Here is a 21798-nt window from a genome sequence, read left to right on the forward strand (position 1 = left end):
AGTTTTGAAGAATAAAATACATGGTTGTGCCAAAATATTTTACTGTAGTAAATCTATACCTTTTCTTTTTAAATATAAGGTATATTCTAAGCTAATGTCGATAAGCAAAGGTGCAACACCAGCAAGTAGTAATAGAAAATCATCCCAAAGCGCACTTTTAGAAACTTCCAGAGTCATGGGTAGGGACAATGGAAAAATTAAAGTGCAAACTGGGTATGAACTTGCACAACCTTTCGATGACAGACTGAAAACCTTCAAAGTTCAATTAAAAAGCACAGGATTTTTCAAGTATCTTTAGATAGTCGGTTTGAAGGATTCCCCCGCCCCTTACAAGAGAGAATTTCCTAAATGGAAGCATAAGATAATAAACAGCTGGTGAGCCTCAAAGTTGAATGAGGTCTGTTTTATTGAGTTTCCAGTCAGGCAGGGTCAAGACTTATCTTCACATATGCATAAGGATGTTCTCAATTTTAATAATGTTTTTAGTAGAAAAATCTATACAAATACTCTCCAAAAGGGACATCCATATAATGAAATCCTGCAGCCATTAAAATAATGAGTTAGAGCTGGATGTGCTACTATGTAAAGAAAACCAAATTAAATAAAAAGAACCAAGTTACAAAATTGTACATTTAAAATAAAGGAGGACAGCAAGAGGAGTATGTATGTGTACAGAGGCATATGAGATAAATGCTAACATTTCTGAAGGACTACACAAGAATACAAGAAACTGTACTCCCCTGGGGTGTGGGAATGAAGTCACAGGAAGGAGACGAGATGTAATTTTTCACTTTATACCCTTTATATATTGCATAATTTTTAAAAATCATAAGCATGTTTTATAACATAAAAAAAAGTCTTTAAAAAACCTGATTGTACCCACAGCATTCTATGAAACATTAACCGTATAACATCAGTTTACAATTCTTTGCTGCCATTTATTTAATGGTCATTTAGACAAAATTAGAAGGCTCCTTGGGTGTGTGCTTCCTCTCTCTCAAGATTAAGAGAAAATACTGAGAATTTAGAGTTTAAATCTTAACTCTCATTGATTAAACTGTGACTTGGATGATACCAAGTCAAGATTCTAGAGAACCAATGACAAAATTAACTTAAATGGGCATTTTAATCACTAATTAAAATATTTTATCCAAGATCACTTTTCCTTTTTACAAGAGTCCGAGTCACAAGATTTCTCTTTTCATTAAACTCCACAGCCCTTTGAGTTAGACAAGCATAGATTCCAAAAACTATTTAAACACACGTTGAATTCTTATGCAGGGCTATAAAATAAACAGAATACACAGATGCCAAAAGTTTGAAAAGAAACACATTCTTAGCAAAAGTCTTCACTGGAAATTAATACCATACATTCAAATCCTACAGGACTCCAAAATCAGAACAACGAGGTTTCATAAGAACCCTCTTACCCAGACATGGGATTTGCCAACTCGAAGGTCTTAAAATACATTTGAATGTTTGAGGCTAAGAAAACTGGGAGTAGGCCAGTGGCCACCTTAAGCGTGCATGCTTTAAAACTATTCAAAAATCCAAGTTTTTAAAACACTGTGCTGGTCAAACAAAAAACCGCAGACAGAATTCAGAGTATATGTCACGACTGTGCAAGCCTTACCATTAGCACAATAACTGGACTTTTTAATACCAAGGTTCACAATACTTGAGTCTTTCCAGATTAAATAACACCATGCCCCATTCACTTATTAAACTGAATTAGTGTCCAAATGCTTGCTAAATTAACAACATAAACAAAAGGCTCTTCAAATATTGGATACAATCACCAATAAATTTAATGAATGAGTTGTAGAATTGTGAGCGCTGCACTGGAGTTGGCTTGCAAAGGCCTGGGAGCCTGGTGCACATCTCTTTCTAATTCCAAGTTTAATGACATCAGATTGATAGGTGACATCAGCCATTGTGAGAGTATCTACACCACAAATATCAGTAAAGCAGTACAGAACAGGGCACTTTTTCATGAGAGAAAAAGTCTCATCGGCACAACACTAAGAATTACATCTTGGTCATATATTCACTTGTTCAAATATACAATGCAAATTTTTAATTAATGACATTATAATGTTCTAAAATATACAAAGGAAAATTTAACTAGTGAGGATGAATTTCATATAATAGGCTAACTTAACACAAATTTTAATAATGGCATCCTTTAGAAAGTAAATTTTAAAACCACCTAAGGCACAAACCGTGTCAATAAAAGAGGGAATGTTTCTCACAAAATAGGGATCACTGTAATACTTCACAGATGCTTCTTTAGTTTAAAACAAGGTCCACTAATTACCCCATTAATTAACTTGTAAAGTTTAAATAAAAGCCTAGTGAATAAACTGTATTGATTTCATCAAATTATGAATGGAACTCAAATTAAATAACTAAGTTTTATTAGGTATACGGGATATAGAAAGTAACTCTCCTGGAATTTTAAGACTTTTTTTAAAGGGCTACTTACACAGAAATGTGACAGCCCTTCAATCCAACAATGAAATATTTGCTCTCCAGAGCAAAAGCTCTGTCATTAGCTTAGCCTCCCTATGCCTTGCCTTCCTTCATCCTTAAAGTATGCATCCACTTCAGGATTGTATAATACATGAAGAGCACTTAGCAAGTTTCTCATACATTTAAAGGGCTTAATAAATCACACCCCATAATACCACCACATACTTTGAAGTCATTACTTTTTAAAAAACGTATCTTCACAATGGTCTCCTAGAGATTAATTTTCTGATGGAAGTCTGAGACTGTTGGTGGAGACCAAAGATGAGGTGAGTCATTATGAACACAAGTTCAGTGAAGGAGCACAACACACAGACGAAGAAGGCCCAAGAAGCAAGGCACAGGGCCTGCCTGGGGATGGAAATGGAGTATTAGCTCAAAAAAAGCCTATTTTACAATATGCCAACAATAGCAGTAACAAAGCCAGAGTTTGTGGTGACTAATTATTGTAAACTATCTTTTAAAGTCACTTCAAAAGAATTTCCAAGCATTCTGTTTAAATGAGAAGCAACACCAAGTGCTCTCTTTAAAGATGAACAACGTATAAAAAGCCACTGGTGGGAAAACCATAGGAAACCTCTTTCTAAAGAAGTAAACACATTCCTTTAAATCGTAACAGTGGACTTCCTGGAGGGTAGTGATTTTTTTGTTAGAGGAATCCACTTTTCATTAAAAAAATTCTTTAACTACAGCTAAAATTATTAACTATAAACATGAGAGAGAAGAAACTATTCATTTTGACCTCTTCAGCAAAGCATTTTTTCATTTTTAAAATAGCTATTTGATAGCTATTAAATGACGACACAATTTCAAAGTGGTCGGAATAGTAAATGATTCCAAAATAAACATCAATAACCATGAATCAGAACTTGTAATATCCTTGAAGGACATATTCACCAATGTCATCATTATTAAAACAATTTCAAACAGAAATAGAAAATCCAGAAAACAGTATTAAAAACGTTTGCCGTTTCAACTCAACGTTCCACTTTTCCCACCAAGCAAAGAAAACCACTTGGAAGTTCAAGGAGCACTATGTTTACCCTACAACCACACACTGTTATTCTGGAAAATAGAAATTTAAAGTGTAGCACAGTGGTTTTCAAAGTGTAGTCTGAGGACCTCTGAGAGTCCCCAAAAGCCAAGTGTCACAACTATTTTCATACTACTACTAAAATGTTATAGGTCTGTCTCACTCATGAGTTCACAAGTGCACAGTGGAGTTTTCCAGGGCTCGCATGCCACATGACAGAAAAATCACTGTGATGCCAAGGGAGCAGGAGAAACTCACTGCTTCTCAGGCCAGGTGCAAAAAGAGATGTGCAAAACATAAAACAATGTTCTTCTCATTAATTAACTGCTTTTGGAAGACAACTAGTTTTTATTTAAAAATGGCATTTATGTTAACATGCAATGGGTTTGTTATATTTAAATGAATAAACACGTTTTTTAAGTATGTCAGTATTAATTTCTAATACAGTAATTTCTGATAGATACAAGCTACATAAACAAAAGCTCTTTGGGTATCTTCAGTAATTTTTTTAAAAGAGACCAAAATGTTTGAGAACTGTGAGTGCTGCCATACAAAAGCAGCCAGTTAGCCTTCTCTCCATTTTCCCAACTTCCAGGAACTGTACCAAAGAAGGTGTGTGCTGGGGGCTAGGGCAACGCACAGGTAAAGCACTGAGAGGCTTCTTCAAATTTAAAAAAGGAATTATTTTAAGGAAGAAAGTGATTGCCTAATCTCTATTGTCACAAAAATGAGAAAAAAATATGCCTTTAAACTGTATCAACGTTTGCCACTCTAAAAAAAAAAAGAAAATTCTCCTTCCAGAGCAAAGACAGGAGAGAAGATCTGATTGAACCAGTAAGCCAGAAAATTTGGAGTTCTTCAGACTTGTCCTCCTCTTCAGTACTCAACACAATTCTGATGGGTCTATATAAAACCAAAAGTAAATCTGAATAGGAAAGTCTAACAAAAGTGAATTTAAATCCACATTAAGGCTGGATCACTTTTTAAACTAAGGATTTCGATTTTATAAGCACTCATTTAAAGTAAGTCAATAAGAGTTCTCATTTACTTACAAAGTTCAAGATTTACCCGGAAAAAAAAGTCTTTAAAATTATTTTAATAACAACTGTTTAATTTACTTATTTTTAGATGGAAAGCCTGGTAGGTTATTTCGGTAATGGCCTACAATTATATAGTATAACTTTGTACATATGAATTGTACAATCTAAAACACAGAAATTCAAAGACATTTCTTAAGCATTCCCTCCATGAAAAAAGGGCTGGAGAGAGACCCCCAAACTGTAGGTATTTCAAGGTATTTCAGCCCACATATCGAGACCTCTGCAGCATTCATTCAATATTAAGAGAAGAGGCATAATGTTCAAAAAGAGGCAGAGATTTCCCAGTCTTCTTGCTCATCAAAATAGTTAAGATAAACCACACACTGAGCTGGAGATGCAATGGGACAGCAAGGTTTTACCAAGTCTGGAACACTACACAGACTTTAAGATTGTGTAAAAACTCATGTAGTCACCACTGGAAAAGGTATTCAACACAAATAAAATGTTTGAAGAAACTGATGTTCACTTCTTTTAATACCAAAACTTTAAAAAAAACGTTTAATCATTGTAAGATAAAACTTTCCAAACACGTATTACATTTGTTTATGTAATTTTACCTTTTCTTGATGACACAGAGTCATAGTACCAGACTATTATCAGAACATGATGTAATACAGTGATGTCCTCTAGGCTGGCCTGGCTGTCCTTACCCTAAATGGTCGACAGGTTTTCATGGTTTTTCTATCTCCTTCCAAACCGTCACTTCTGAACTGCTAATATGCTAGGCTGGGAAATCAAATAATCAAAATTTCACATAAAAACAAACATATAGAGACCCTGTGACTTATGTGGGTTGCTCAAAGGCATTTAAAAAAGAATTATTCCAAGTTTCTCAGTTGTGTTCTGTATTGATGAGACTGCTAGATTACATCTCGATGAATGAGGCATTACTGTACATAAATATTTAAACAAGTTCATCTATTAACAAAAAGATCTAACTAAACATTAGTATCGTTGCCTTTTTAAACAAAGTATTCTATAACTTTAAGGTAACACTGGGTTCCAGTTTTTTTCCCCCAGAAATGAACATAAATAAATGTCCTATTTTAATAATATCAGTTTGTCCAAACAAAGGGGGGAAAAAAAAACTGAGGTGCAATCATGTCACAGTTAATGCATGTCTGCTTCCAATACATTCAAAGACAGTATTTTTGTTTAAAAATCAATAGTTAAAATAGGACTTCTGCAGTCTGAGAATTCAAGATACTTAAAAAAATTTGTAAATACACATACATGCAAATTCTTCATATATACAAATTTTCACAAAATTAAGAAGTTGCAAAGAAATTAGAAGGATTACGGTGAATCTGACAAGCTACATTTAAATGCTTTACCACTGACATATTCCTGAATATAGCAGTCATCGTAGTTTTAATAAATTTTCTACATGGCCTTTTTTATAAAATTTTTTCTTTTAGACATAAAAGTTAGTCACTAGAAGTCTTCTGAAATTCTAATTTAAGAATTCAAGATGTTCTCAATTCACTACTCATATTTTAAGGCCACTTTGGTAAAGGCATTGCAGCAAGAACACAAAAACAATAGCATATTTTCTAATATTTATTTTTTTCACCTGCAAACTGTAGCAAAACATGATCAGCTTTATTATGCAGACAGGTATCCCTCTACATTTTTAAAGAATTTAGGTATGTATAAATAGAAGAGCTCTTTAGAAAGGAAAAATTCAAGAATGAATAAAACCTTCCAATTTTGACTTTGTAACTTTCCAGTAGCAATGGTTAAAATGATTTTAGGTCATTCATTCCAAGATATATGACAGCACCTTAAAAGTGGCTGATCTATTTCCCCAGTAACATTTCTCACATAACAATGTGTTAAAGTTACAAATACTGATATGCACAAATAGCTAATTTCTAAGAAAAATATGTACAGTACTGCAGCATAATGAATGTGGTATCTGCAATAACTTAATATTAGCCAATTTTTAATATACATGATACCGCTACCTTTTTCTGCCAATTCACAGGTTAAAAGTTGTTACCGGAGCCCTCTGTTTTGCACATATTACCTGGTGTTTAATACACAATGCAGGCTTTTTAAAGACTTCTCTTGTGTTTAAAGCTAAGATCAGTGAAACAAGACAACAGTGCAAGAGGCGGAGAGATGTAATGTGACCACGTAAAAGTTCGTTCCAGTAAAGTGTCTATATAAGGCTATAAGAAAGGATTGGTTGATGAGCTTCCTGTTGGAAATTGTCCTGTTGGTGCACCAGTCTGAAGGAAAACATAAGACAATAAATAGACAAGTAAGAGTGGTATATGTGTGAAAATATGAAAAGATTAAACTTTGATTAAATCTTATTTAACAAAACAGTATTCAGATTAGAAATTATTTTGTAATTATTAGCAATCCTATTTATTCATTAGTATTAGCAACTGATATAGTAAAACTATTAGGTGTCAGAAACTGTGTTATGGCCTTTAGTATCCATTATTTCATATAATTCTCCTAACAGAATCTAAGAAAACGCATTTATGATTCAAACCAAGTCTCCGACTCCAAGCCCTTTTCACACAGTTCACTAAATCTATAGCTTTTCATAAAGCATTATTTTGACAAGAAAATAGAAAAGTTTCATGCTATAAAATAGCTTATTTACTGTCAATGTTTTGATTTGCAACTGATTAATGTGTGTGTGTGCGTGTGTGTGCGTCTAAGTCAAAAAAGGATCATGTGTGACGGCTGCCTCAATCTGTAAGATTTTATACTGTCACATCAGTAGAATAGCAAACAGTATCTAGGAGAGTCACATCTTGCTTTTCCCAATTTGAAAATAAACACGTAACAACTTATAAAGTGCTTAAAACTGCATCTCACTTACCATAAAAGGATTACTAGATACTCCAGCAGCTGCAACTTGACCAAAAGGGGTTACCACTGGCTTTGTTTGTCCAAATGCTGCAAAACCTGCACCTTGTTAAAATAGAACCACCAATTATAACCCATACCTTTCAGAGACAATTTCAGAGAAATTTCTACCAGAGCAACAATAATAAAGTATCAATGTTTAATTGTTGAGTCTCATGCTCTTTCAAATACCAGAGACAAACTTCCTGTGGCACATGTAACAGAGCTTTCATACAGCTTCTCAGAAATGGTTACTTCTGATTTGTCTCAGCTACATAAGTTGCTGACATTTGATTTAACAGATGATTTGTGACTATCTGAGATGGACTGTGAGTAAAACACAGTGGTTTCATGTGAACAGCACAATATTTGTTAGGAAATATTTTATCATATGGCTCTGGCATGGACCTTATTTCCAAATTTTTATCTAACCACAGACACTAAAAATACATATACAATTATAATTTAAGAATAATCTTCAAATCTATGGACTTTCAAACTTTACCAAATAAGCTTATTGGGTAAAAAAAATCCCTGGCCTCTAGAACAAGTAACAAACTCTGACCACAATACAGTTACCTATTTGGAAAATTAGTCTATGTCTCCAACATAAATAAATAACTTACACAAAACAGCAGATCCACAACACCTTTCTGATGCAAAACAAAAATACTCAAAGTCTACAGAGTTTTGTTTTAAAGTCAAGAGCCATATTAAAACATATAAGAGAAATTAATAAGAAAGAGAGTTGGGGGGGGCCTGGATGGCTCAGCTGGTTAAGTATCCGACTCTTGATTTCAGCTCAGGTCGTAATCTCATGGGTCTGAGATCAAGCACCTCCTTGGGCTCCGCTCTTAGCGGAGAGTCCGCTTCAAGATTCTCTCCCTCTGCCCCTCCCCCAACTCATGCACAGGCTCTGTCTCTCTCTAAAATAATTAAATAAATCTTAAAAAAAAAAAAAAAAGAAAAAAGACAAGACACGGGAGATTCTAAGAAGGGGTATTCTTTAGTCTCTCATTTCTCCTAAATCTATAACCTGGTCCCAAAAACTTAGCAAATCATTCAGTTTTCTAAGGCCCAAATCAATGAAGACGTTTATATTTCTGTAGTAAATGTTTAGCAGACAGTGCCACATCATTCTCTGCACAAGCCTTTATGTCCAAACATACAAGATTATGATACATAAAGGATATCTGAAGTGGACTTACGGCTAGCCAAGTGTTAGATCTTACCATTGGGCTGTTGAGAGAAAGCTGTCTGTTGAGGGAAAGCTGCTTGGGCTGGGAAGGCAGGCTGCTGGAAGCTGCCGCTGAAGCTGGTGGGAAGACTATAGGAAGCCGGAGTCCCGAAGCCTGCGGGCATGCTCATGGAGGCGGTGCCAAAGGTCGCGGCTGACAGGAAAAAGCGAGGGCTGATCACTGACACACAAAGGAGCAGGCTCTGCTCCTCATACCACACTACAGATTGATTTCATTTGAAAACATTAAGTTGTACACCAAAGGCATTTTAAATTCCAAAACGCTAACAAAGTTAGTAATAAGTTTTAACATTATACAGTTTAACACAATCTATAAAATGTTGTTCTCCTGAAACCCAATGACCAGAATGACACTAATAAAGCTATCATTTGAAATCACAAGAAAACTCAAAGTAATTAAAAGCCTAAACAGCAGTCAAATTTAAAGCCCATCATCATGCAAGTCACATGTATACTAATATACATTTCTGCTTTTAGTTTTGTTTTGCTATATACAGTAAAATAGCCAAAAATTGAATTTTATCCACTGAATTGTCTGTTATAACGTAGTATGTTCCTGACAAAAAAATTTTACAACTTCTAAAAAACAGTTCATTGAAGATAACAAGACTTATAGGAGAAACAGAGTTAGAAGCAGGCCTCTCAAAACCTATACAGCTTTGTAACCAGAGCCCAAAGGGGGGGTGGAGGGGGATGGCTTTCCCTAATAAAACCACTAACATATTAAAAAAGAACATGTGAAGTTCTCAGTACGTCAATTCCAAAACAAATACATGGACCACCATATCCTGTTTGAAAGATAAATAGACTGCTCTGGATAAGGGGTTTAAGGTTAGGACTCCTGAGTTATAGATTAGGGCAAATGCATAAAGATTGAAAAGGTAGTGAAATAAGCATTCTTAGAAAAGATGGATGTAGGGTGAATTACCGCTGTGATCTAGACTGCACTGAAATCAGCGTGTTAATAACAACCACTACCCATGTGGTATGCTGCCATCATTCGCCCACTTATGAATTACTTATAACCTAATCTGCATTACAGAAATTTATGTAGTAGGGGCGCCTGGGTGGCTCAGTAGGTTAGGTGTCCGACTCCTGATTTTGGCTCAGGTCATGATCTCAGGGTTGTGAGGTCGAGCCCCACATTGGGCTTTGGGCTCTGCACAGGGCCTGCTTAAGATTCTCTCTCCCTCCTCCCCGCCGCCACCCGGCCTCTCTCTCTCTTAAAAAAAATTTAAAAAGAAATGCATGTAGTAGCAAAACAGTTTACTACTTACTGCTAGTGAAGATTAAAAACAGAACCTTCTGAATGTATGTTCTAGAAAAAGTCTTGGTAAAGTAAGAGCCAATAATGGTGCTTTTAAGGAATACTAGCAATTACAACAGTGAAATATTGTTGGCATGATGCTATCAAAAACATGGTAATTCAGTGAATTTGATTTAAAAAAAAATTTAATTTACCAACTTGCTCTCTGACTTAAGGCACAGGAATTCATCCTAAAAGTGTGACACAGATTATATTTTATTTAAAAAAAAAAAAAACCCTGGAAGTCATATTACAGATACTGCCCAAAGTAATCTTATAATCCTATTGTTTACAACAATGCAATTTTTCTCATTGAACCTAATCAGAATACCGAATTTTTTGAAATTACAATTGATGAGAAAACAGGAGAAACAAAAGCCACTAGGAAGCAAGTGAATTAAAGAATAATAAGCACACTGCAAGGGAAACAGAAGGGTTTCATAACAGACAACAAAGCACTGACAAACTTTGACAAATCACTTTTTAAGAAAGCACTAAAAAGCAAAACTTGTATACAGTTAGGCAAAACCAAACTCCATGGAATAATGTGGTAAGATGGTTTGGTTTATCAAAAAGGTGTGAAAGTACTATGAATTCAAACTCAAGAAAAATAATCAAAAAAGCTATTAACATTCTAATGTGACCACAGAGGTAAGTGATAATGTTTTTCAGCATTAGAACACAAATCACCACAATTTTCATATGTAACTTTAAATATAATGTAATCCCAATGCCACACATCCATGCCCACTCCATTATAAAACATGGAAAAAACTTAATTCCACATGCAGGGATCCAGAACACTAGCAGAAGCTTCCACAAGCAGGTAGACAAATTGCCACACAAATCTAGGTATTAGTTGTGGCCACCTACCAAAATGAGCGTGAGGAAACACTTGAGAATGCATTGCTCCAGAAAGGCCTTATGGAAAGCCATAAAGAGACCAATGTCAATTAACTTATGGATAACTATTCAAAATAAAAGTAAACTTGTTTAATTAAAAAGTCCTAAAATTAGAATACACTGTTACAAAGTGGGTAGCATAAGAATACATAATAAAAACATATCCACAAAGTCTTTTAATTTCAACCACATTGATGACACTAGTATTTAACCTGTTTGAAATAAAGGGGAAATTAGAATAGTAAATACCAGAGAAATACCAAATGAAAAAAAAATTTATGAAACCCATTTTTAAATAAACACTAACATTTTTTTTTCATGTCAAGATACAGCTATGTCCATAAAAAGACTTCGTAGGCCTCAGGAGTTACACCCAAGCTATTCATAGGATTATCTAAAATGACCTAGAATCTACCTTTCGCATCTGAAAAGTCAAATCTTGCGGAGAGCACCTGAATGATGTTTGATTGTTTATAATTCTGCACTAACTAGAAATTCATAAAGATAACTCAAGTGAACTAATTAAGTATGATGAGGGGAAAATTATTCAGTGTAGATCATTAGAAAGGTGAGCAAAACTTGCAGTTTACAATGTAATGGCTGAAAAGAGAAGAGAAGAGAAAAATGTATCCTGTGTAAATCTTACCGGGCATAAATGAGGTCAGAGAGGTTACACATAAATACGTGTAATGAACAGAAAACAAATTTAGGTTTGTAAGTACTAGAAATTTTTTGTTTGTTTTAACTATCTGGAGTGGAAATGTTTCTAAAATGTATGTCCATGCATTTTAAATTAGCATACTTAACCAATTAAATGTGGAAAAACAGAACGATTGAGAGATTAGAGTGGTTAGGAGTCTTGGTTCTGTCATTTTCTAAGCACAGAAGGTTATTTAACTTCTAGAAGCTTCCATTTCCTCATTTGCAAACAGGAGGCAGAGGGATGGATAACAGTACCTACCTGACAAAGCTGCCATGAAGATAAATCTAATAAATTTTTAAAAAGTGCTGTAAATATTCAATGGATGTATTTTCCTTGCTAATAACTTTAAAAGATGTGTACTTAAGAGATACATCAGCACTGTGTTCTGAATTCAACAAAAGGGTTAATTGAGAAGGAAGGGTTTTATAATAAATAAGTTAGGTCACTAGGTCACTCTATGTTTATCTCCTTCTTAAAATCCTTAAGTCTCTTGAGAAGTCCTGCACTAAGAGTTGAATTGTTTATACCAGCGTTTCCCATATACATTTGGCCCTCTTCCATGGAGTATTTGATAACATCTCAAGAGTCATGCTCTACAAAATACACTTTGGTACAAACTGACCTTTAGTCAACAGTGACTGTGAACCAATATGAACTGCCATAACCTCAGTCTGCGACAATGATGCCCTTGCCCTCTTAAGCTCTAGTCCTGGACCGCTATAAAACTTTTTTAGACTTAACAGCTTTTTGAGATATAATCCACATTATCACACTATTTGTCCAATTAAGTGTAGAATTTAATGCTTTTTAATATCCTCCCAGGGTTGATGGGCGCCTGGGTGGTTCAGTTGGTTGAGCGACTGCCTTCGGCTCAGGTCATGATCCTGGAGTCCCGGGATCGAGTCCCGCATCGGGCTCCCTGCTCAGCAGGGAGTCTGCTTCTCCCTCTGACCCTCTCCCCTCTCATGCTCTCTATCTCATTCTCTCTCTCAAATAAATAAATCTTAAAAAAAAAAAAATATCTTCCCAGGGTTGTAAAACCATCATCACAATAGAACTGTAGAACATTTTCATCTCCTCCACCCCAGACCCCCGCCCCAAGAAATTCCATACCTATCAGCTGTCACCCTCCCTCTAACCTCCCCTCCCTTTCCGTCTCTACAGATGTGCCCATTCTGGACATGCCACATTACAAATGGAATCACAGGTTATACATTACTCTGTGACTAGCATCCTTTAGCCTAATATTTCCAAGGTTCATCCATGTCGTAGCATGCGTCAGGACTTCATAATGGTTTATTATCAAACAAATTTCCATTGTATGATTATAACACATTTAGTTTATCCATTCAACAGTTGATGGACATTTTGAGTTGTTTCCACTTTTTGGCTATTATGAATAATGCTACTATGAACATGTGTGTACCAGTTTCTATGTGGATGTACATTTTCATTTCTCTTAGGTTATATTCTTAATGAGTGGAATGAGTGGAAAGAGGAAACAGTGCTGGTTTAGAAGAGTTCTGGGTACAAATATAAGATTAGTCACTAATCAATTCTGAAAGTTTAAGGCAAACCCATCAAATCGGTCTCCACCTAGGTAATAAAACTAGGAGGCTGGTCTAGATGCTACTATTATTCTTTCACCTCTACATTTCTATTAAGTTTATCTCCTTGGGGGTGAAGAAAATCTTTTACATCGTTCATTCATTAAAATGAAGTTAGGGAAATACTATTCATTCCATAGCAAAGGACAGAATTATAAGAGAATTTCATAATAACTGAAAACTGTATTAACTGGTAGGATTTAAGACCTCAAAAGCTCTGTAAGAAAGAATGCTATTATAGAATCCTGAAATGAAAAAGGTCTTAGGCCATATTAGCTAATATCCTAATGAAGATTTCTATGTAACATGGTGAAAGAAAATTAAAGCCCCAAAGCTTTATAAATGCAGAAGAAAAATGATTATTAAAATGTGTATTTTAAGAAACCTATCAGTAAAACATTTTAAATTTTGCCAAGAACTACTACACAATAACCTCCTTCAAAAGCTACCTCAAATGGAATTTAACAAAATATCTGAAAGCAACAAAAAATATTTCCTAAAGAACTAATATTAATTTTGACATTGGAAATTTCTAAGCATAGTATATTTATCAAGATACTATTCATATTTCAACTTCAATAGAAACATAAGTAGTTAACATTTACTTTTAATCATTTCTGTAACAAGGTGATCAATGTGATAAAGCGGTTTATAATGGGAAAAATTTTTTACCTTGAAATAAGAATTTGTGGACACAATTTACCTTTCAATTGTGCTTAGCCTAATACTAAAGATCACCTTATAACATCTGAACATACATCATACCTTTTACATTCTTGTACATCCTATGTAGATCCTTAACTTTAAAGGACTTTCATACTCTACATAAAATAAGCAAAAAAAGCCCTAATGACAAACCTCCAAACAAAATTTGGAGGTACAGTCATGAAAGGAAAATAATGGGAAAGATTTACCAACCATCTAGGATAATGCAAAGACCATGCACAGTGATTTGTATCATCTAAGTTCTCACAAAAACCCTGCCAGTTGGAGAATATTGTTCACATTCTACAGAAAAGGCTGACAATAAGGCTCAGAGAAGTTAGATCAATACAAGCTTAGTCAAGGTACAATCTAAGTTTCCACCCTTCAGTTGTCAAATGGGGTTACAAAGGCTATAAAAATTGTGACAGTATCTTGCAAACAATTTTAAACACTCAACAAATGTTAGTACATCTTCCTAACATCTTTACTCTACTCTACTCATATACAATTAACATTTAAATTAGGATCACCTAGCATGTAAATACTAAATCAGGATCTGAACACAAGTGTGGCTGTACCCAAAACAAATTCACTTAACTTTTCTGAGCTTCATTTCCCTCAGCTGTCAACCTGTATTTGATGAGAGTTAAGAGGACTAAGTAAGACAATGTACAGAATCCTATGTGCCCAGAGACATCCTACATATTCATTCCACCAAGTCAAAATAATGTGCTAAGAAATAGAAACATTACATATATCGTAACTGATGAGTATTTCCATCCAAAACACAAAAGAAATTAAATCACTGATTAGGTATACCTGAATTAAAACAAAAACAAACTTTTTAAAAAAATTATGTGAAATTAAAGTACTTATTAAACATCTATTACATGAGATACCAACAAATTATGACTGAAGAAACTCCTACTACAATTCCTAATCTTGCCAATGACACGGATTTGCTAATAATTACCAATTATTATGGCACGAATTATGTTACAAGCACCTCACTCGATTTCAAGATTTCCCATCAATACGTGCTATATGCTTAAAGCTTTCGTTCTAAAATCACTGAGACACGTACACAAAACAAAGCTGGCCAACTTTAAACCTAATGGGTCTCAAGCTATACCACATATACTTGTGGACACCCCAAAACACTGGCAAACAGTCCTGGTGTTCAGGGTGACAGGACAACAATCAAAGAGGCTCAATACGAAAACTATGTGGCTGGCTTGTAGCATGAACCAAAAAGAAAAAAAGGGAAGGGATAAAGAGAATGAAAAAATTATCAAGAGAAAATATTCAAATATTATATCCCAAATCAAATCAGGTTTATACAACTTAAAAAATGTGAATGCCCTAAAAGAGAGAAGCAGTAGAAAAGACCTAATTGCTAAGACCTCATGTAACAAACCTAATGCGTTTTTCGCCATCTCATGAGGAGGAAAACACAAACAAAAACTTCTCATAAATTTTTCCTATTAAGCTTCAATGAGTAATAACCAGTAATTCCAAAACCAGACCACCAAATGAGTCAGAATTACTGTATTCAAAAGTCCCATCTTGGTCACAAAGTGGCTGCATGGCTCTAAGAAGTCTCGCCTCCATGCTTGGGCTGCCTCACCTGAAGAACGAAAGCTGTGACTGAGCTGTGGGGAACACTAGAGAACTGCTAGGGTCCCTCTCAAATATGAAAGTCCAGGATTTTATAAACTTTCAGCTAGTGTACACTTTACAGACAAGCTCTTCCATCCACTTCCCATTCACTACAGTAAGAAAGAAGAACTTTATTTTCTGATGTTTTTCCCATGGTGTCTTTGCAATAAACAGCTTTTCCAAAGTTTTCTGTTCTATAATCTATATTTATTTCCTACCTGTTGCTCCTCTGGCATTGGTCTGAAATGGATTTGTAGAAGATGCCACAGAAGGACCAGCAGCAGCAACAAATGGATTTGTGGAAGGCGTAGCTTTAAAAAATTACAAAAATACACTATAAAATCCTAATATATTTGTATTCAATTATTAAAAATATTTATTCATACATTTATGAAGATAGAAAATTAGAGCTTTCTGATAAAATAATGTTGCTTTCATAGCCTTCCAGTATTCCTAAGAAAATGCAATACAATACACACAAGCTCTTTATAAAAACCAGTCTATGTACCAGAAACACTACCTCCAAAGGGAGCAGGCACACTTGAAGAAGCAGGCTGTGTCTGTGCCGAAGCACCCACTGGCACTGTTCCAAAAACACTGCTGAAAACAAAAACAGAAAGAGTTCTTTTTATTTTTTTAAAGCAAGGGTAATCAGTCTACAGGGTGGCCATAAAATGTGGAAACAGGTAATACTGAACATACCATGTATCACAGCAGTTCTTAAACTTTACATCTCAGGACTCATTTACATTTTGAAAAGTTACTGAGAACCCCAAAGAGTCTTTGTGTAGATGTGCTGTATATTAATAATATGTATAGTACAGAAATCAAAACAGAAATTTTTAAAAATTTCATTCTTTTAAAATTAACCATAAAGCTATTACATGCTCACATAGTAGCATTTTTATGATAAAGAATTATTTTCTAAAACCAAAGGAACTTAAGAGCCACAATGGTATTTTTGCAAATCCCTTCAATGGCTGCCTTAATAGAAGATTGTCCTGTTGTGATACGCTGTTTAAAGTTTAAGAAGAAAAACTGCGCTCATAGACACCTAGCTGAACAAACCAGGAGAATGTGATGAGATTGAGCACATTCAGGGTGGTATGGCCATAGACAAACTAGGAGAATCTGAATAGCTTTTTCAGGTAACTGTGAATACTTTCCTTGGTATCATACCCAAAATGACAGTGATAGTTTACCAACGGTTAGCTGCAAAATGGAATCTGAAATCGTATCAATGAACTCCTTTGCACTCTACTGAAGTAACACCTACTAACCTATCTTGCACTTCAAATGAATCTTTTACCAATTTTATATCATTTGGAAAATATCTGATGCAAATCTAAATGCCAACAATTTCCTTATGTAAAAATCAAAAACTTACATTCATTAATATCACCACTCATCAAAAAGTAATGTGAAGCTGTCAAGTTCATGATGGAGTCAATAAATTTTCTAAAATTCTAGTATTTGCTTGGAAGTATGAATTTTATCAGTTATTTTCCTTAAAGTGACAGACTTAAATATTTCATTTTTGAGGGGCGCCTGGGTGGCTCAGATGGTTAAGCGTCTGCCTTTGGCTCAGGTCATGATCCCAGGGTCCTGGGATCGAGTCCCGCACTGGGCTCCCTGCTAGGCGGGGAGCTTGCTTCTCCCTCTGCCTCTGCCTCTCTCTCTCTCTCTCTCTGACTTTCATAAATAAATAAAACATTTAAAAAAATTTCATTTTTGAGAGAATGTCTGCCAAATATCCAAATCTGAATAACCATGGTGTATCAGTCTTACTTTTAAGGAAAACCAGTGTTCCATAAAATAACCAGTGTTCCATAAAACAACGGATATATCATTATATGTGGCTGGTTCATTCCACAACTCAAACAACCACACAAGCTTGACTGTCCGCAAGTCACCCACCATACTTCAATATGCAGCAGAAACTACTTGATACATACCTTACTTGAATACATAGAAAGTCAGGACATTATTTAAGGATCAGTATTTAATAAAATTAGATTTTTTAAAAAGATTTATTTTAGAGAGAGAATGGGGGGGCAGAGAGAGAGAGAGAGAGAGAGAGGGAGAGATCTCAAGCCGACTCCCCACTGAGCTCAGAGCCCACCATGGGGCTCCATCCCACCCATGAGATCATGACCCAAGCTAAAACCAAGAGTCGGACGTTTAACCGACTGAGCCGCCCAGGCGCCTCAGTAAAATTAATTTTTTTATACGGTTTCATCAAGAATATTTGTAAGAATATATAAATAAGTCATAGGGAAGGTATGTACAGCACAGTGACCACAGTCAATAATATTATAGTGCATACTTGAAAGTTATAAAGAGAGTAAATCCTAAAAGTGAGCTCTGTATGGGGACGGACAGTAACTACATTTACATGATCATTTCACAATATACACAAACTTCAAATCATTATGTTGTACACCTGAAGTCAATGTTATATACCAATTATACCTCATTTTAAAAAATTAAAAAAGAATATTCATAAGAAAAACTAAATCAAGACTATTCACAAGTAAAACTGAAATGTGTGGTGGTAAGAAATACAATGACTATTAGATGACTACTAGTACAGTTTGGTGTCGTGGTCTTAATTTGTGCTAAAGTGCTGGCAAGTTTTTACTTGTCACCATTTCTGCACCATCAATACAAATGTCAAATACTAAAAACACAAATAACCTGTCAGAATTATTATGACTATCATTTTAACTTCAAAGACCCCTTGAAAGGGTCTCAGGTACCCCAAATGTTCCATGGACCACACTTTGTGAACCACTAATACACTGTAATATAATATCAATAAACCATTTGTTATGTATACCTATGTTTCCAGACTTTATGGTCACCTTGCTATAGATCACTATTATATATGTCTAACACAGACAATCTTAATGAAACAAGATATATATAAATACTCTAAACTTTATTCTTTGGATTCAATTTTTCCTTTTTGGCATATAGAAAATTAACTACTGGAGAGTCCAAGTAGTTAGTGTTACAATCCTCCCATTTCTCTCTAGAAAAGATGCTAAAGGGAAACAAAAAGCTACTCAGATAACAGAAGAAAAAAGAGACAAGTCTGTAGGATGGAAAACAAAGAGATGGATAAAGCACTGTATGGTAAGTCACCTATACTTCTGCATCTGTTTGCTTCAGAAATGTAGAAGTTACAACTGTAAGAGTTTTTAAAGATCTACTGCTGTTATAATGTGTTAAGACTTCCTGCTGCCGGGCGCCTGGGTGACTCAGTCGTTAAGCGTCTGCCTTTGGCTCAGGTCATGATCCCAGGGTCCTGAGATCAAGTCCCATATCGGGCTCCCTGCTCTGCAGGAAGTCTGCTTCTCCCTCTCCCACTCCCCCTGCTTGTGTTCCTGCTCTCGCTATCTCTCTGTCAAATAAATAAAATGTTAAAAAAAAAAAAAAAAAAAGACTTCACGCCGCCAAGAATTCCCTCACATCAGATATATTTGAACACAGTTAAGGACATGTCTGTGTTAATACTAGTTGGACACTGACGAGATACAGAATTGGGTCCTGGGTTCTCTTGCAAACATTTCTAAAAATGTTTATTTACAGCTAAAGCTACAACATGTTACTTACAGTGTTTAGTCTTCATGACTAAAACCTGTACCTTAAAAGTATATAATCTGCTAAATGGAGTCTCTGCTCAGTATAATTAAATCTGTATATAACCCCTCACTCTGAGATGTGTACATACTCTCAATTACACTTTAGTGTTCAAGGAAGAAAAGTAACAAAACCTTTGATTAAATAAAAACTCAAGGATATTTTAATTAACAAATTAAACTCAAGTTTCTGCAAACTACAAAAATATTTAAGAATTTAAAAAATATGTCCCCAGTCATTATTTAACATTATTATTCAGAATTGAAAAAAAAGATGCAACATGAAGCAGGAACATTGACTGAGACAAGGTACCTGCTAGCATTACTTGTGGAAGTATATGCGTTACTGGAAGTGGCTGCAGAGCTGAAAACGCTGTCTAGTTCTGCCAGGGCTGCATATTTGTCTGAGGATGCACTTGACTGACTGGGAACTGAAACCACAGAACCAACAGGAGCTTTACCTGCGGTCCCAAAGCCACTCCCCTGATCACCACCTATAAACAAACAAAAACAAATTACACTCACTGAAAACTTAGTTATGCTTTCAATTTATCAACCACATTTGCCACGAAACATGTAAATTTAAAACCGATTTAAAGTTAAGTAAATAAATGGACAGGACTCTACAGTCTTATGTAATAAACTACCTAGAAACCATCGGACAAGATTAGTTGCTACAGGTACCACTGTGGTAGAGACAAAATACTGTTTCTGTAACAAAAACGAACACTCTGTACCAATAACATGTCTAGCTTATGTATAAAGAACATATTCTCAAAGTGCTACATTAACATCTCCAGAACAGGTTATTCTCATTCGAGTGAACATACAAATTTATAAAATGCTACACCCAATGTGAACCCATTAACAGTATCATTTTCCCAGGGTTATCCATAAAAAATTAGACAGTAATAAGAGGAGACATTTACACAGCACTTATCATGTGCCAGGCACTGTTCTAAATGACTGAGATACAATAACACATATGAGTTCAACGCTATTACTACCCTCATTTTGGAGCTGAGAAAGCACGGTCAGAGATCAGGATGTAGACTCCGGTCCAAAAGCAGACCTTTGCTGTTCTCTACCACACTATGCATTCTGAGAGGCAAAATACTGGCCTTAAGATCAAAACCAGGTATAAAAATATACTGTAAAAATAATGGGTTTGGTTTTAAAATACCAAATTAATAGTAAAAATAGGTCAAACAAACATATTACAAAAACCACCATATAACCCTCCAATCAAAACTATTAATAGGATTTGTTGGACCTCTATGGCCTTCCAACAGCGAAGCATGCTAAGACAAAATTAAATTTTGTCAATTACTTTCTTTTAAAATTAGAAGTCTACAAATAGTTTCTAGGCCTTCCAAAAGGCCTATTATTGGATTATTTCACATTCAAAATATGGCAAATAGTCATGAACCTTTAGTATAGAGAAAATTTCTTCCCAACTATGAAAACCATAACGACCTTCAACTGTAATAAATGCAACCAAATTTAGAGGACTGTTTAATATACAAATTTGTTATTTATTTTGTTTAAACTTTAATACCTTGCCCAGCACTGAAGATATTGTCTAAATTAGCAAGTGCTGCATATTTGTCTGTAGTCTGTAGACCAGCTTTGTTCGTTGAAACTTTACTAATAGCTGATGCTGTTTGATGACTCTGGGAAGTACTGAAGGTTCCAAAATCAGCACTGGAGGATTTGGGGAAGTTATCAAAATGAGCAAAATTAGCATTTACTGATCCAGCACTTCCACCTGTAACAGAATAAACAAAACACTTGAAATTTCTAGACTTCTCCTAAAATCCTTTGATAGATTATATGATTTCTTCCTTAATTAAGTGTTCTATAAGCAATCCTACTGGCAAATGGCATTTAATTTTAATCATCTACATAGAACTTTTTATAATTTGGGAAACTACATTTTCAAAGGCCCTGGCAACACGTAGGGTAGCAAGTTACTATGTGGAATTATCTACCCTCAAGTAAAGACTATAATTCACAGAAGAGTAACTCCTTGCTACTGGGTTTGAGACTCAGTTATTTTATAAACTATTCAGCTATCTATATACTATCACCTTTTATTAGTTCTCCCTAAATGGACTCCATAAGCAAGACGCAAAGTATACTATAAGCTCTTGTAGCTCCAAAAGAGACATGGTTGAAACAAATCCCAGGGTAGAGATTTAAAATGTTTAAGATGTACCATTTTGATCCACAATATCTTAAAAAGTGGTCTTTGAGCTTTAGGCTTATTTTTGTACTTAAAGAGCTAATATTTAATTCCACATAATAATTTAATGTACATATAATGAGTGTCCTCAGTAAAATCATGCCCTATTATTCAGTTCAAGGAATAAAAGTTATAGTGCACAATGTATAATCTAAATATCATACCAATTTTTTAATTTATAGATCACAATTCACCTAATGGTCACTACTGTATATATTCTGCTAAGATTTTAAAGACT

At 34.9% G+C, this 21798-nt stretch overlaps 1 protein-coding gene across 6 annotated transcripts in view; it reads right to left on the reverse strand.

Annotated features, from left to right (window-relative positions):
• Window positions 1-5118: 5118 nt before the first annotated feature.
• AGFG1 (ArfGAP with FG repeats 1) overlaps window positions 5119-21798 on the reverse strand; it is a 74022-nt gene continuing 57342 nt past the window's right edge. For 2 of the 6 annotated variants that reach the window (XM_028105134.2, XM_088021526.1), the window contains exons 7-14: window positions 20874-21083; window positions 19629-19809; window positions 16192-16271; window positions 15890-15982; window positions 10968-11015; window positions 8763-8921; window positions 7505-7596; window positions 5119-6896 (exon numbers count right to left, since the gene is read on the reverse strand). In XM_028105134.2, the coding sequence (XP_027960935.1) occupies window positions 6837-6896; window positions 7505-7596; window positions 8763-8921; window positions 10968-11015; window positions 15890-15982; window positions 16192-16271; window positions 19629-19809; window positions 20874-21083 (923 nt within the window). In that variant the 3' untranslated portion in view covers window positions 5119-6836. The remainder of the gene's footprint in view (window positions 6897-7504; window positions 7597-8762; window positions 8922-10967; window positions 11016-15889; window positions 15983-16191; window positions 16272-19628; window positions 19810-20873; window positions 21084-21798) is intronic. The other 4 variants (XM_088021524.1, XM_088021525.1, XM_028105139.2 and 1 more) reach the window with 4 other exon arrangements.

This window comes from Eumetopias jubatus, unplaced genomic scaffold, assembly GCF_037043125.1.
Source record: "Eumetopias jubatus isolate StellerSeaLion01/CBP00866 unplaced genomic scaffold, mEumJub1_p1.0 scaffold_3, whole genome shotgun sequence".
Lineage (NCBI taxonomy): Eukaryota > Metazoa > Chordata > Mammalia > Carnivora > Otariidae > Eumetopias > Eumetopias jubatus.